At 46.1% G+C, this 17982-nt stretch overlaps 1 protein-coding gene across 3 annotated transcripts in view; it reads right to left on the reverse strand.

Moving 5' to 3' along the window:
• Positions 1–17982, reverse strand: part of LOC133126304 (rho GTPase-activating protein 21-like) — an 83226-nt gene that overhangs the window by 39912 nt on the left and 25332 nt on the right. For 2 of the 3 annotated variants that reach the window (XM_061238377.1, XM_061238376.1), the window contains exons 3-4: positions 6627–6809; positions 2146–2167 (exon numbers count right to left, since the gene is read on the reverse strand). In XM_061238377.1, coding sequence (XP_061094361.1) covers positions 2146–2167; positions 6627–6809 — 205 coding nt within the window. Of the gene's footprint in view, positions 1–2145; positions 2168–6626; positions 6810–10376; positions 10395–17982 lie in introns of those variants that run through there. The other variant, XM_061238378.1, reaches the window with a different exon arrangement.

Consider the following 17982-nt stretch of genomic DNA (forward strand, 5'->3'; position numbering starts at 1 on the left):
TGGCATGAGCAGTGCCAGCAGTATCACATACACCCTGCTCTCCTCTCTTTGCCAGGGCTGGAGTAGGGGGGAGTGGGTATTTGGATGATGTTCAGGAATGTGCCATCAGGACAGAGGGGACACTGATGAGCCTATGCTGAACCCAGTATCTCATAAACCTACTCCACAACTCATCTTACAGTGAAAGCCTGCCCCTGCCTGCCAGTCTCAATGTCTACCATCACAAGCACCATGGGATTCAGTGATTAGACATAGCTGTTGGACTAGCAACAGCAGCAGAGCTTCAGGTTCTTAGTGAGCAATAGACATGGGCAGAACAAGTTCTACGTCACTCCTAACTGCACCAGTGTTCCCATTTGTGCTCACATTCGAAAACAGGAAGTTGAGGTAAGACTGCAAGCAAATCCAAAAGGCGTTCCACCTAGAATATTTGCTAGGCCTCCGGGTAAAGACCGGAGCTGTAAAGACAGTCATTCTCAGGAAAGAGTGAGCCCTGCAACTTGGTGTTTGAGTCCCAGTCACGCCATGGCCGGTTATGGCTGGAGGTCTGCACTGGCGAGAAAACAATTGCCTCAGCCTCAGAGAATTATGGGGGGTAAGCAGGTATTTCAGCTGGTCTCATCGCTCTAGAGCAGCCACTACTGGTGAGACCAGGTGCCTGGGGATGCAAGAACTATGAATATGCTGGCCTTGTTATCCTCAAGCGACATGCGCAGTGTGTGGTGGTGCATCTATAGCACGAAATATAGCAAGAATAGGTATCAGGGTGTTGAGAAAATGGGGGAGGAATCCAAGTCGAAGTAAAGCAGGAATCTCCTGCAGGGCATGCCAAGAGGAACACATCGACCTCAATGAGTTCTAATTCTGAATCATAACTGAACTCAACCAAAAAGGAAACTGCAGAAACACTGTTATATTATTCAAAACACAACTTAATTTTAAAAGCTCCACATTTTGATCATCTTACTTTTAATGATCAAATACAAACATTTTAAAAATAAATACAATTTCCCCCCACTAACCAATAAGTCAATTTGAGCCAAAAGCATATCTATGTATTCAACGAGAGACACAAAAGGCACATACAGTCGATGGGAAAACGGCACTGATCGCACTGCTGAAGTGTAGAGGACGGTGTGTGCCGGTGCTAAGGCAGCCAGTGAGAACATGGAGGCAAACGGCACGTCCAGCCAGGGGCAGGAGGGGTGTGGGGGGGGGGGGGGAGGGGAGGAATGCAAGCGCTCTGGCACGGCCATTTCCGGGCGCTCTTAATAAAAGCCAGCGGAGGCATTTGTGCCACCGCCCTGGAAGAACCGAAGATGCGGAAAGAATACCGACGAGCAGATGGCCCTGCGAGTCCCTGCACTGACCGACAGTTGGGGGGGGGGAAGTGGCGGGGGGGGGGGGGGGGGGGGTTACGTTTAAGACCTGGCCAAAGACCAAGGCTCTACGGCATTGGGTCTCAATGCGAGGATGAATGGAAATCACTGGCAGAGGGGCTACAGGCATTCCAGAGCCCCCCCCATTGCTGAACCGACAGGTGCTTGGGTTACACTCGTCGGGCCTCTGGCCTTCAGAAAGTGTCGGAGCGCTGATTTACAAGCTGTCAGTAATGAGAACTTTCCGTGAAGGATGTGGTACGCAGTGGGCCCCCGTCCCTGCCCTTTAGGTGTTCCCTCCGCTATCCGCACACGTCACACGCAGCACACGGGGCCGTGACACAGACACACAGGCGCGACACTGTAAATCTACTGCCGCACAATAACGGGGCATGCTATCATGACCGGGTCAGCACCAACCCGCCCCCCCCAGTTCTTTTCAGAAAGGCTGCAGTCCTCCAAACTGTGGTTTTGGGAGAGGGGACAGTTCAGGTGTAGGATTCTGGGCTGCAAGCTGCAGGAGTGGGGTGGTCTCAGTGGGGTAAATCAGTATGTCATTTGGCTGACGCCAAAGCAGGAGACAATCCTCCCCTGGAGCAGTGCAGGGTTTAAGGGCCTGTGGCAAGGGCCCAACGGCTCCGCGGATCTTATTGTGGCTACACAGAGGATCGAACCACCGACCTTGCAGTTCCCAGGCATGTACCTTAACCACTACACAATGCAGACACACACAGAAAATAGGAGAGAAGAAAAAATGTGTTCTTACCTCGGTTTCCATTGTCTTCATCCTGGAAGGAGAGAAGAGATTAATTAATTGCTGGAATGAACTCGGTAGTTCAATTCCCAGGGCAGCCACTGCACCCTTAATGAGAACTGCTTTTGTAAATATACGGCTGTATAAACCAACTGTAACTATAACATAACATTAACAATCCTGCTGCACAAAAAACCGGGCAGACAAATACATTGCGCAAACGCTGTAGGGGGTGGGTTGTATTTCATTTCATTCAATCATTTATATATTTAAATAGTAACCATTCAGATTTTTTATTTTCTTTTTGGAATCTTTAATCCTTCATTTAAAGTAATCGTTCATCCAAGTATCCCTTGTGTGTCCTAATCTGATCACTCTCAGCCATGCATGACATGCACTCGCTGGCCTTGTTCCCCTCCAGCCAGTCATTTCACACCATTTTAATCTGTGTTTACTGTGTCTGTCTCTATGGAAACCACTACTTTACAGTCATGTGCTCTGCTGCGCTCCTCTGGCACACAGCCATTCAGTAGTTCATAATTATCAACCACCCGCACAAGATGGAGGGCAAATCTGGAATAATTCATTTTAAAAAAGCAGCAATGTTCTTTTACTGAAAGCACTTGTGCAAATGCACAAACACCCTTCTAAAGAGGTACCCCTCTGCTGGTGCCCTTTGTGGGTGAGGCTTTCAACCCAGCCCCCATAAAAGAAGAAAACAAAGCGTTTAGTCTGTGCTTTGAAGAAAGTGAAGTTCACATTTTGAGGAAACAAACATCTCTGTGACCAAAACAGCACCTGTTTCTGCCCTCAATTTGACCTATAGTTCACCCATCAGTACCCCATGAAATAAAGCCCCTCTCTGAAAGGCAAGCTGGAAAAAGCCACTGTTCCAATTCTTTCATCCCACACAGTGCTACAGCAAGCCAGTCCATCGAGTTACGCACTCTTTTTGATTTGGTCTGGATTTGTGGGAGATTAAACAAACAAAGGCAGGTTTCCAAAGTTGCTTTGGAGGCTAGGAGAAATATACATAATGACAGCCAATTATAAAGGGCCTGAAAAATGTTGTCAGACAAAAATGTAGCAGAACAGCAGGCTTATGCTTCGGGGTCAGGTTTTGGTTTTCTGCAGTTTCTGAACACCAGAATCGCTAAGTAATAATTGCTTTGATACGATTACATACATGAAAAAAATGAGCTATTTCAGAATCACTTCTTTATGCTGATAATACAGACATGAGCCAGATTTATTTTAATCGGCATTGAAAGCATTGAATTGTTTTTGCTGGTGACAGCAAGTATAGTTTTGCATGTGCATGTGACCAACCCACTTCTCAATCACCTTTCTTGGGGACAAAATGGTGCTCAACCACCTGCTGAAACCCATTTGCTCACCTTCTCAACAACTTGTGAAGCAAGCAGTGGTTTTCTAGCCATCTAACGTGCCTGCTGTCAACTGCTTTGGCTAAAGAATTATGTTAAATTGCTCATTTGCAAATGCATAACAGACAGAGTGAAGAGAGTATAACAGGAGACAGTAGGTGTTCCTGACACGAAGGTAGCTCACAATGTTCCGAGCAGTGCAAATGTCAAGGTGAATAAGTAATTACTTCCAGCTCATTTTTGGATTTTATGTATTATGTAAAGTCCAATTCCTTCCCTTTTCATACAAAAATGTATTTTATTTTAGTATAGGTTTTTAATTAATCTTAAGAATAACCAAATGATTGAACAGAGATATGCCCGCATAAGAGTGCAAAACTAGTAGTTGCGCTGTTCGGAATGGTGTATAGGTTTTTGTAACACCGGGAGGTTATATGGTACTCCAAACACAGGGTAGTTGTGCAGTTTTATTGTAGGCCAATTTCTCTATTATTATTGGTCCAATTCACATCAAGAGAGCCAATAAGCAACCATAATCATAATCCTCGTTCATCAGGAGAAAAACTGGCATGTTAACTTCTGATGTTTTGTTCGGTAGTTAACGCTGTATCTCCGGTGACTGAACAGCAATAAAAGTACTATGGTTTTTTTTTTTTCACTCCAAAAAATTGCTAAACCTATTGATTTCTAATTAACACACTGTCAACCAGGGAGGAGTGAACTAATTAAACTAAACTGTGAAATCAGCAGGCGTAGTGAAATGGAATGAAAACATGCATATTCTCAGTACTTTATGGTACATGATTGAGCACCACTGCGCCAGAGGTTGTAATATGTTGTTTTATACAATATGAAAAACAAATTAATTATGAATTTTGCACATAATATACACCATTATGTGCTAAATATTTATGGGAGATGAGGTAGTCTTTTCGAGATAAGCAGGCAGATGTAAGCAGAGTTAAAACAACCCTGTAAAAGACAATTTGTAATGACGCAGAAGCTGGTTGAAGCTAATTGGGTATGCCTAGAATTAATAGTGCCATTGCACAAAAAAAATTTTTTATGTTTAATTTTAATCTTATTTTCTCAATTTCAGTTTCAGCATGCTATTGAATGGCCCATTGATTTTGTGTGCAATGAAGGGTACGTTTCTGACATAATGTACAGGCTTTTCAATGGTTGCAGGATCAGCCATGGGTTCGTGATCCAAAGAAAGAAAATGCAACTCCAATGCAACTTGTGAAGAGATGCTATGCCTCGACAGGTGGAATGTGTGTATGTATTACCCAATTCAATATGTTTAATCTTAATTCATTAGTCTGATTGATTTCCAATGGCCCAAGTAAGCGGAGAATACTGTGCTCAAGGGAAGAAGCAGCGGCACTATATAAACATAGATTTATGTTTATAATCGTGATTAATTATAGCAAATCATGGATAACTATTCTGTGCATATGTACCGCTGGTACAATTTCACCGTACAAGCTCCTGAGGAATTACTTTCCAGTGTATTGTCTTGCTTTTGGCCGCAAACCACCAAGTGCCCCTATACTGGCCATTGAAAAGCCAGCTGGTCATCAAAAACTCTTGTAAGTATCCAACACAGCCATCATTGCCAAAAATAGCTACAACTGTCCAAGCCAATCATATATACAATATACAAAAACAAAAAGTCAGGTCACCAAAATCAGTACATTTGTAGTTTCTTTAAAAAAGCAGCCATGGTTTAGGGCTCAAGACCGTATACATTGCATGGTGAGTCATGAATTATGGCGAGTAATGAATTATGTGTCAACCCAGAAAGAAAAGTTAAACAGCACTGCACATACCAGCAACTGAAATGCAGCAACATTTTCAAGATTTTGTGATGTTTATTTCTTGGGGAGCAAGTCAAAAAAGGCTTCCACATAGCAGTGACTTCATTGGGCATGGTTACCTTCAGGAACACAATCCCCCCAATTTTGACAAATTGGATTTTAAGAGAGGCTGCGGAAATGCATAATCTGCCACTAGTCACTGGAGGAAGCCAACACCTCTCTCAGTTTGGCGTGGTAAGTTAAGTTGATGCAGTACTCAATTTAAATAGCATGACTCATTATTGATTTGAGCCAAAATCCCAGCAGCGCACAGGACTCCCATATGGAAATGATTACCAAGAACCCCTGCAAAGCCTGCGCTTTACACTTGAACATGGTTATTATAAAAATAATATATGACGGGGGGAGAATATGAGTCTCTGAAAGACCATTCGTCAACTCGGACTGCATGCAGCTCAGTGGAGTGAAGCCCCTTATGAAAATACTGACTTGGAATATTTCACCATTCCAACAGTCTTGAAGAGAAATTGCAGAGAGGGGAGAGTGTTTTGGTGATCTACGTACCACTTGGCTTCCAAAAGCTACAGCTTCCAGCAGACCCGTTAAAGACTGTACTGCTACCATCAGCTCAAGTGCACAAAGCAGGTACCAAGTCGGCCAGCGTGGTTGTTATGGCGCAAGATTTTACAGGAAATGAAGATGCCGAACTGGCACCTTTTCCCATAGTTTTTTTTTTTTTTTTTTTTGTCCGTACAACAGGAAGTGAGCAGGCATATGCAGTAGTAGTGTTTTCAGTGGCCAGTAACGGTAGTGACAAATGCAGCCATTAGCCATTAGCATTAGATAACTAAGTTCAATTAAACGTGAGCTTAACAGCCTAGCTAATTAACATAACGTAATCTATTTTAGCCGATTAACATTACTTCCTAATGTTAGCTTAGCTGCTTTACATCACGTTATGCTCAGAGTGACTCGCATCTGACCGGTGTTCGTTCGATTAAAAGTAGATTTTTGTTGTATTATCACAACAATTACGGGTTGTGTGCTATTGTACTGGGTCCTGACAACCTACATATGCATAATCTGAGAGAAAACATTATATTTTTGATTTCAGCTTCCTAGAAATTACCCGTTTAGCAAACCGTTTTGATGAAATCCCACTGACCTCCATTCATTCTGTGAACGACTGTTGTCTGCCTAACAAAGAACCAGTGAGGACGTTTCAGACCCCAAGGGCTCAACCTCTTCCTCTCTGGCGCTGCTCTGAGGCGGCCGGCCGGTCTCTCACCTTGACGGAAGAGTGGACGGCGGACTCCGGGGGGTAGACGATGAAGTGGCGCAGTGTGAAGCCGAAGCCCTGCGAGGTGCGGAGCAGGCGCAGCGTCTTGGGCCCGGGCCAGCAGAAGGCCTCCTCCTCCCCCGGAGACGTCCCCGTCCCCTCGCTCTGCTCCCTGGCATCCTTCCGCTTGGCCTGTGGGACAGAGGGTGCGCCGGCGTCAGAGGGCAGGCGTTTACATAGTGGCGTGACGAAAATAAGCCCGAAAAGTCTACAGCATCGGACTAGGGTTGCGCTTCGCTCTTAGTTAAACTCCTCACAGACCAGGTTAATGCCGCCGCCATGATGCTGATATGAAAAAAATATAGTAAAAAGGGAATTTTCTCCAGAACTTTCTAAAAGCACTTTGTAACACCTGACAGCCTGGAAGTACAAGTACCTGCAAGTACACAAGGCAGGATATTGCTAGGACCCTAACTGCATGTGATAGTGTAAACGTTAACACAAATTTACAGAAATAATATGGTTCTTATTTTGCTTCCTCAGGCCACATTTGGACAATGACTAAAGTGCCATTGTTTAAGATACAAATCAGAATAACCAACCAAGACACATTAATCCAGGCAAACTGTGCTTCAGGAATGCATCCATTTCCAAAGCGAACCTTAAATGTACAATAGGTCGGACTCCTAAAGGTCAAGAGAGGAATTGCAGTAACAAACACTCGAACCACAACACTGACTTTCCACAATGTTTTGGAAAGTGACAAACGCGACAGAGCTTGCCCTCTTTTTGTAGTGTTCTGGTAAGAAAATGTTCCTGAACAGGTGACTTCATGACAACACTACACCATTTATATTTTTTGTCTTTTTGAAGTTTTCACTTCAGCTAACCAACTATATTGTGAGCAAGCAATTTATTTGCACCCCTGCACCCCTGTCAGCAGTGGCAAATTGACACATGTACACACTCTCACACTCACTCTCTCACACACACGCACACGCACACCTATATTACATTTACTATATCAACGCCTTCTCCATCCATCATCTCTGGAAGGGTATGCGCAACCTGTCTGATGACCACACCTGCCCACCCGTACTGCCTGCCAATGAAGCAGTAACAGCCCAGCAACCCTGGCTCCCTCATGACTCTGGATTTCAGCAGAATATGACCACGTGTGCTCATGTCTTCCAAACTATTTAAACAGAACTGTGTTTTCTCCCGTTCCTTGGCTGTCGGAAGGGTTCTCCTGGGAGTAGGCTGGGTCCGTGCAGCACAATGAGATCACTGCAACCCAGGATTCCACAGTGCAGCCCAGCCCATCTCAGCCGGCAAGACACCCAGAGTGAGACAAACACGAATCATGATGGACCCAGCGAGACCAAGACCCACGATTGACCAGGCTCAAGAGAAACCCAGAACTGACCCAGCCTAGAATTGACCCCCAAGCCCATGGCCCAACACAAACGCAAGCCATGAGGGTCATTCCATGAAAATTCAACTAGAGGTGCAGGAGTTGACAACTGAAATTTTGCGCAAACATTATGTCAAAGTGCTTTAAACAATATCCAAAACATGAATGTCATTTAATTTGTCATTCTAGAGATATTGGCTCTTAAAAGGGCTCGCGAGTGCAATTCTTTTTGTTTTGAACAGCCACAAAGAAAACTAAGTCTGGTCATTTTCTGGCCAGACGCAACTTTTTAGAATAAATGTTCTTAACCAGGATATTTAAGAGTATTTCAAGTCTGGATACCATATACCAAGTGGTGCTGACAAAGGAATCCAAAGTATGTTTTATTGAGAATTTAGCTTCTCTTTGAAATGATCAAGACATAGCAGTAACACCTCTATGAGCAACATCAAAAACAAGACAGAAAATTGTTTCACTGCTTTAATGTGAAAGTTCTGATGCGCCAAACCCGACACAAACCCCAATATCCACTCGTGAGTACCATCCCCCCTCTTTTAAGAGCCAATACCTCGAGAATGACACCTCCAATGAGGTTAATGTTTTGCATGTTCTTAATTGAATATATAAAGAACATTTACATTGATTTTTCATGGAATGACTCATGAAAGGCCCAGCCCGAGGTAAACAAATGCAACCCACGGCCCAGGCCCCAGAAGCCTGCTTCATTCTGTCGTCTCGGCCGTGTGGATATTTTCTTTTTTAATGGCACATGATTCTTTATTGCTGGCCTCATGCCGCCGCCTAAAACTTTTATGACATGTTGCACAACTCAAGAGTGTTCTCCTCCACCAAGGGCTCTCCGAGGCCCCTTCCATTGCTATATTTAAAGTGCTGAATTATACAGCAGGAAGAGCAGAATTCCACACAGTGCAAACCCCCTCCTGTGCCAACAAACTAAATACGGCCATTGTGTGAGGCTTCTTCCACCCCTCAGTACAAAACGCCACTGATTAATTGAGGTACTCAACACATTATTTTCAGGTTTGGAACCTGCTTGACTCTTAAAAAAAGAAAGAGGGATGAGAAACGAGAATGAACCGGATGGTAAGACCAGTCATACATTCACGACAACATTTAGGCTATTTGCGAGGTGGTGAGTAAAAGTTCCACTGAAGAACCCTGCATCGCTGGGAAAGTGACAGTGATGCCTCCTGTGAGGTCCAGGTGAATTTAAGGGGCTCAAGGCAGCCAGCTGTCTGTTTACACTGTATTTATAGCATGGCACCATGGCTGAACCTCTCCCACAGCACACACTGGCACTCCACATATTCCAGCAATCCCGGCATCTCCCACCAGAAATGGACAGAACGACCTAGCCCCACAGAGGGGGAGCTTAAAGAAGCAGCATCTTTTGTCCTTTTGGATTTTCTATGAGGGGAATATAAAGATAGCTACCCGACTGGTTTGTTAAATGGTTGGCTAGCTTGCAAGGCAAAACAAAATAAAGTTTACATACCAGTGGAGTTCCCGATAAATTAATGTGCCTTGCATAACTCAAAAACAAAACATTTGAACAAGATGGTAACTAAACACCAATTTATAGCAAATATAAAATGCTATAAATGCCCACCCCTAGCGCATGAGTTTGTTTACCTTCAGACACTCCCAGCCCAACCTTGCTACTCTCTTTTGACTGGCCTGACTCACATATTCCTCTCAGAAAAGCCACTCACTCCATAACCTTTCACAAGTGACTCATTACAAACAGGAAAACAGGCCTCCTTTTTTCAGAATGGATCACATTTCCCAGCAAGCTCTCTCCCCTCAGTCGGGATACCTCCCAAACGTGCACAATGCCGTGAGAATGCAAACTATACACCGACTGTGGCTGACACTCAAACTACAGTTTAAGATCAAACCTAATTATTCCATTAGTAAGGCAGCTTCAGAAAGACATTTTGCAAAAAGCGTCCTGGGCTATGACCAGCGTGAAGCCTCGCGGGAGTCGACACTTCCCCCATTTGGCCGTCTTGCACCAATCGGGACAACATGGCGCGTAACTACGAAGTTTGACGAAGTGGTATAGACGTCGGCTGCCAGCGTGAGATCGAACCCGATATGAACAAAAGCACGTAAAAAAAACATTCCAGGGGAAAACCATACTGCCCGGTCACAGTCCTCCTGTGTAATCCAATACAGGCTGCACGTCCCACGCATACACCCCCCCACCCCCAAAGGAAGACCTGGGCTTCTGTCCCAAATGACGCCCTCCTCGTGCTCACAACAACACGTGAGAAACAAATGTGTCCGACAAAGTGATTGCGGCCGCCGGGTCCTTGCCTTACCCTCAGCCTCTGGTAGTTCCTGCGGGTCTCTTCCGCTAGTCTGCGCCAGCACAGGGTGTCCTGGCACCTGAGCCCCAGCTCCAGGTCTCCCCAGTTGGCTCGGGCCAGCAGCTTCAGCCACAGGCAGTACGGCTCGGCCAGGCAGCCGTCCACCCCGGGGACCCGGGCCCACGGGCAACCCCCCGCCGCCGGTACACAATCCAGCTCCACCAGGTCCGGCTCACCCCCGTCCTGCACCCTTGGGGCCGCCCCGCAGTGGCGGGACATCCCGTTCCCGTTGGCCAGCATGTCTCCGAGCTCCGGCAGCTCTCCTCAGCGCTCTGCTCACTCCCGCTCCAGCTCCCCCTGACTTCCCCCCTCGCTCTCTTGCTCTCTCCCCCTCACACACTCCTTCTCACTCTGCCACCCCCCCCTTGCTCTCTCTCTCCTCCTTGCCTCGGAGAGGGGAGGCTGATGCTAGCTAAACGCTCATGATGTTTCCGTCAGAGGAGCAGCACGTTACGGTGGGTACTGGAGCTCACAAACACATCTGGATATGCTGGAGAACGCAAAGGGGGGAGACTGAGGCGAAGGCTTCCTTGATGGCTTTTCCTCCTCTCAGCGGCGGCCGGGCGAGGGAGGAGCTCCCCCGTCTTCAGCCCCTCCCGGCTTGCACGCAGGGGTTAAGTCCGGGAGAAATTCCACAGGCCGGTTCCATTCTAACGGAGGGTGGATAAAGGCGCCGGCGCTCTCCTATCTGCGACGAGGACAGAAATAGTCCTGGACCGTCCGGTCCTCCGAACAGCTCCAGAGAGCGGGGGCGGGACTGCGTTTTTAAAAGGGCCCCGGCTCCTGTTACATCACCGAGCCCCCTCTCCCCCTTCTTTTCCCCCCTTCCCCCTTAACTATTACATAAGAAGAGGCGCTAGGCGCAGTCGGGGCTTTCTTTAATGGCCGGTGGTGAACATGCCCCCAGAGGCGTGGGACGGGCCGTTTATCTAAAGTGGCGGTGCCACGCACGCGACCGAGGGGAAGAAGCTGGTTTTCATGATAAATACTTGATAAGGTCTCCAAGTCCCGTGTCCAGTGCGGCAGAAGCACTTTGTCTGAAGTGTTACGGCCACTCAGTGCTGGCTTTCTGCTGCCTGTGTCAATTTAACACCTGAAAAGCATTCCAAAAGCAGCTTCCCAACAGCGAAGAGCCTCAAACGCAGTCCACACCACGTTATGTCGCACCCGCTGGTCCTGACCCATTCAGGGCCACGGCCGCCCGTCTACCAGACCAAACACCTTTAAACACTGTCAAGCTGCCTCCCTCCCAAATTGCAAGGCCACTCCAGGGAATGTGCTTATCTGGCGAGGCACTCCTTTAAATGATCAGTTCCAGATCATTTAAATGTCATTGCAAGTTATAAGGGAAAGAAGCCATTCTGGCTTTTGACTGTTGTGAAGCACCAGTGCGCACAGGACGGAGTAGCACACCCTACTAAAGCCGGCCGTGGTGATTCATGATCGAATACCAGCCATTCCCCTGCGTAAGAAACAACATGGAACATGGTGCAAAAATAGCTGTTGGTATGGAAAACACCAGTTATTTAAACTGCAGGCAACAGTGCTCCAAACAGACATGGCTACCATGACTACACGCCTGTGACTCAGTGTTGCCTCACCTATCTTGGTTCACTTTCTCCATAAACCATAAAACGTGTGTATTTTGAAATGAATTGCTTGTAGCACCTTTGGCGGGAAGTGGAGGTCCAGCAGAAGTCTCTTCAGACCAAAGGGCTTTTCAGAAAAGAATGTGCCATCACTATGGAAGCAAATAGTCCCATGACATCAGCTATTAGAGAGTGTCAAGCACAAGTTGCCAAGCAGGAGAGTGCCGACCTCACACAATGTGTGATTCATGCTATCATACTGCAATGTTTTGGTAATTCCATGTCAACTCAACACACTTTTGGACTCATCACTTAATTCTTATGAGAGGCATGAACCATTTCTCTACAATCTACAGTAATGGAAAGCCTTGGAATCACAGTGCAGACTTTGTTAGTTCATATCTCCCAGATGAACAAGCAAGTGTAGGCTCATTTCTGTTCCAGGGGTTTCTTACAAGGGCATATCAGCATGTAAAATCTCATCTCATTCAAATATTTGACAATGCAGTCAAAACATCTGTTGATTGACATGGAATTACCATGCTAGCCATCCCCTGCATTATCAAGCCTACGATGTGAACCAGACCTGGCTCAAAGCACTAACACTTCAGACACCAGTATATTTCAACATTTTAATAGGAGCCCAAACTAAATTATTTCAGGCACAGAGAGAGGGATATCAAGGCTGAGTGAGAGAGACAGAGGAAGGGAGGGGGTTATAATTCACACCTCCTCCCAACCAGGCTCCTGCACCTCAGAGCTGTCCTTTACATGGCCTTCTCCCTTTAGTGCCAAAACTGTCACAAACTCTCAACCCCCGGAACACTCAAAGCGGGTCGTGTTTCATCAGCCTGGCCGGCTTCCCTGTGGTCAAATGAGGAAATGGCCTTTGCGGTCAACATACGGTCCATTCAAAAGGAATTTCGGTGGGTGGCTCCGTTCAGAGAAATGGCTATTTGTCAGGCACTCGCAGCGAGCTGCACACACCTTTGAGGAGGAACCTCCATGTTGTGTCCGTGGGCGACTCTCACCGTGTGCATAAAATGCACGGGTGGTATACGTTCTCTAAGAGCAGAAGGAACCAAGGGACTAGGGCCTGCAGGTGCTGCGGTAACAACATCCCTACTTCCCACACACTTCACATCATACAAGTGCAGCGCTTGCGTATCAACTGCCAAAGAACTCACGAGGGCCGGGTGCTCCAGTTTATAAAGGGCCGTTTGTAGTGTCATTATGGCAGCCCCTCACTCGAAGATTAATCCGTATCCATAGACTGAGTACGCAATAGGAAGGGATTTGTGACTATTTCATTTTTTATAATATTTTTTTAATGCTCCTACACAACGAATGCACGCATCACCTCGGTAACACATAGCCTACATAACCTTACACTACCATCCAAATGCACAAATGGAGAGATGTTCATGCAAGACATGTGTACTTAATGTCGGATTAAGCATTTTTCCGCAGAGAGAGCGCCAAAACAAGGAAAAAATACACTGCGTTCTAAAACTGCAGATATTCAAATTATTATTAGCCTGCACTAATATATTTGTAAAAATGTGTTGTGATCTGAACGACATTGGTATGGGGCATCTCCAGGGTGAGCCTGGAGAAGGAAAGCTCCTGCTGGAGAGGGGGACAGGAATTAACTCCCAAGTTCCTTTCATGCAGGTGTGAAATTCGGAGAGTCAGCGAAGCAGCCTTTTTTTCCCCTCCTTTTCCCAAATCATGACGTAGGTAAGCAGCGTTTCCACTGGCCTGTACTGCAGGTCCTCGCACTGCATAGAATGAAATATTCTCCATAATCCTAGTGTCCTAATTTATTAATACACCACTACAAGTATTTTTAAAGGGTAGGGGTTAACAGGAACAAGCTTATTTTAACAACTACAATGCCCAAAACACATTAACCAATTTCAGTTACAATTATCACTGTTCTGCAGGGAGGCTGAATTAAATTTCTGACCCTACAGACTTCACATGAGATGTCAAATCAAGTCGTCGATTAACAGCTCAGTCAAGCCTGACTACTGAAACACAGTGACAGCCAACCCGCCAATGTCACCCAAGAACTAGTCCCTGGGAAACGCATCAGCAGATACAGACTGTCTACGTTTAACACGTGACAAGAGCAGTTCATCCGTCTAGAATGCAGATGAGGTTGATGATTCTCTTCATAGTTGGAACCAATCGCTAGCTGCAACTCTCACTTCTGGTGGCACCTGCTCCCAGTCATATGCAGCAGCGTAGCACTGATCAAAGGTGCGTCTCACTGACGACACCTGCCTGTTAATGTTGGACTTCTTTGTGGGTGAAGCCATGGCAGAATCAGACTAAAGAACCCTGGCAAAATCGGCACCCAACGCCTGACACAATAAATCGCATCAGAGTCTCAGCCGGGAAAAGATTGCATCCGAACCTGGAGCATTCAGGGCTGTCAAATGCAGCGAGGAGTAAGCACGACTGGACCCAGCAAGACAAAGCTGGTAGTTGGACAAGCTGCAGTCATGCAGTTGGCACCGTCGGGAAGTCAGGACCGCTCCTGTGCCGCAAACACCGAGCTGCACTCCCACCCCCTCCTACAATTGCTTTCATGAATCCTTCCGGCACAACAACGACCTTCTGCACAATGCCACTAAACATCAAACCTTTTGACAGTGCGTATCGTCCTCAGTTCAAACAAACGCAGGCATCACAGGGGCTCAAAGAGATGGCAGAAGTCTCAGGCAGAGACACAAAGGAAGATGTCCCCAGCGACCCTGGATTAAACCAACATTATGGTCTCAACAGCAATGATTAATTAGAGATGCGGGAAGAAAGGGGGGATGAGTCGGCCGGCAGATTAAAGACCTTTCCGTCAGTTTTAGGACTTGTGGCGGTGTCGGTTTAATCGCCGCGCGCTGCATCTGGGCTGCATGAGGCAACAAAGGGCGTTAATGAGGTCTAGAGACAGTCTACCCCCGAACACGTCTCGGTGCCCTGGGGAGCGGGCGCAGGAACCTCCCCTCTGTCTCCCCGTCCCGTTTGGAAACGCGGATCAGCTGATGGTGTGAAATTAAGGTGAAGCGCTGATAAGGCCCTGCCTGACAGGCTGAGGGACTGGAGCCCTGCCATACGCTCACAGCCCCAGGGGCCGAAGAAACCCCAAACCACCCCCCACACATATTATAATCACTCTCCCCATCACAGCATCGTCTGGACCATTCCCATGGAGATTTCCCCCAGCATTGCCTACCTTTTATTGTCGTTAGCGCAGGTGCTTCTTAATGGCTCCTTAATTATGTCTGATTAACTGAGCCTTTCATCAGAAAACAGATTCAACACTGAGCCTTTGTTTTTTTTTTTGTTTTTTTTGTTTTTTCACCCCCGGAAGAAAAGTGCAATTTGCATGTTTAAATAGGCTAATCATGCTGTGCAAAAAGAAATAAATAAAGCAGCTTCATTATTATTTATTCGTCATGTTTCAACCTATATATTTGCCATTTTGGTGCTACAAAGTCCAGAAATAAAATAAAATTAAACATTCCTAAAAATAAATTCCTTAAAATACTTATTTCTGTTATTCAGGGCTCGGCAATAAATTTGCCCACTGGCCCCAGGCCAAGTATGAGATTTGTTGATTGACTGGTCACTTTCCCAATTGGGCCACTACCCTAAATAGCCTCAATCTTATCCGGCTCAAAGAGAAAGATGTTCTACCATACTGGAAACTATCGCAACTTTCTAATTTCTGTACTGGCATTTGCCTAGCAATAACTAATGTTACAGCTTGATCTTTCATTAATATTTGCACCAGAGCTTTCTTACAAAGAACTAATGTTCATTTTTGTACCTACTTGCCAATTACTAGTTAAACCCTACAGCTGAATCAGTCAATATTTATACCCACTAATGTCGCAATCGGTTTATTTATCAGTCTATTTACTCATAAGATAAAAAGCCTTTTACTGAGGTAGCCTACCTTAAAACAATAATGGTAGCAATTGAGCAAACTCATCTACCTTTATTTCTTGCTAACAAGCTAAGCGCCCAAGAGAAAAAACTACCTAGATATTAGTTGGCTGTATTATTACTGCTATAATTTTATCCGTGGTTAAAATGCAAGCATCTTGCCTGGAAATCTGAAATCATTGATGATTTCCAAAATCTGCCATCTGTGAATGGTCGAAACCACAAATAAGGATGAAGCTTGTCCAAAATTTGGTGGCAGCAACTATAGCAGATTTTTATATTTAATGAAGGACTTTTTATTTTTTATTAAGATTAAGCTTATTATTATTAATGACAGTACACCCCACCCCCTCATAAAGAGAAACATCTCCAACAAACTCATTCACCAGCTCAGCTTCACAGTGAGATTATTCTACAACAAAGAAACCCGGGACTTCCCTTTAAACTGTAAGGGAGGTTTTTTCTCAAACCGTGGCAATATGTCATCTTGAAGGCCTTAAGAGTGGGGAATAGAGCACGCTCAGAATTGCCTCATCAGTTTATCAGTCTGGCAGCCCCCCACCTGATCTCCCCATTGTCCCCTTAATTCCCTGGACTCATCAACCAACCGGCCCTGCCACTCATTTCCAGAAGCAGCTGCACTCGCCCAGAGGGAGAGAAAACCCAACGGGAAGGGCGGATTTCTCCCCAAAGGCACAGGGGAGGGGGGGGGGGGGGGGGGGGAATGGACTATTAGGAGACTGAATCCCACTCCGAGACGTGAAATCCGAGACCAGGGTTTCCAATACAAAGATTGGGGCGAGCCTTGGGCGTAAATATACTCTAGCAACCGCGGGGGGAGCTGAAGTCAGCGGACTAATCCTCAGACATCACAGATGTTTCAAATGATTGAAATTTCAAACTGCTATTTCAGACACTGCAGTTCAAATACGGCATTCAAAAGGAGGTACAGGGAACAGCAGAGTGAACAGACAGGGCGTAGCTACAGATTCTTCAGACTCCACCCTCTCTGCTGCTTAAAGAGGTTCCAGCTGATGGCTAGTGATTCTGGTACGATATATTACAGAACAGAAGATCACATCCCTCAAGTTTCAGAAGGCAATCAATACAAGTTTCAACAGCAAATTTCACTGGTCTGGTCTATCTGCAGAAGCCAGGTTCTCGTCTCCCGTGGCGATGGAATCCTGAAAGCAGTCGGCCTTGTACGGTCATGGGACGTGGCCACCTAGGCTTTGCACCATGGTGATAACCGCCTCACCCTCCCCCTTCCCCTTCCCGAAAAGCCTCCCCAAGACTAAAATGGAGCCTGTGGAAGGGGTCCCGTATCTTCCTGTAAGAGAGAGTGAACGAAAAAAACTGGAAAAAGAACAAATGTGGAACCTCCAGATCCAAAGAAAGCCAGAGATTTGGATGGAGCTGTCCTGAAAAATGAATCCGTTAAACGTTTCTTTCAGATCTGTTTGTCATTTACCTGCCACATGACTTTCGTGGCATTTCACTCAGACTGAGAAGTCTTACACCCTCGCTCGGATTCTCCCCCGCCCCCGGTCTGAAAATGAGAAATGCCACTCGTTACCAGCTACGTCCAGCCAGGCTATTTTTGCTCCACAGTGAAATATGTATGGGGATGATTCAAAATTGCTAGGTGTCTTCAGAGGGATTTTTTTTCTCTTCTATAAATAAGCCGCGTAAAATATTCAGACTGATATAAAAGCCAGCGCTTCGCTACACGTGAGCGTGATTGCGCGAGCCTCCCTGCAGTAGTCAGAACGTGGCCGGCTGCCCTGTCACACGTGCACTCGGGCTGGACATAGCTCAACACAGTGAAGCAGTGAACACAGTCTACAGCACTAACAAACTAAAAAAATTAAAAAAAATTAAAAAACTGGAGGGAATTATTCAAACACAAAACAAAGGCCTAATATTCACGGGGAGGGGGGGTGAGTCACATCTTTCAAACTGTAGCATATATGAGTGAAACAGGCTGCCCAGTGTTTTTCCATGTAAACACAGTC

The sequence above is a fragment of the Conger conger genome, chromosome 4 (assembly GCF_963514075.1).
Source record: "Conger conger chromosome 4, fConCon1.1, whole genome shotgun sequence".
NCBI classification, from domain to species: Eukaryota; Metazoa; Chordata; class Actinopteri; order Anguilliformes; family Congridae; genus Conger; species Conger conger.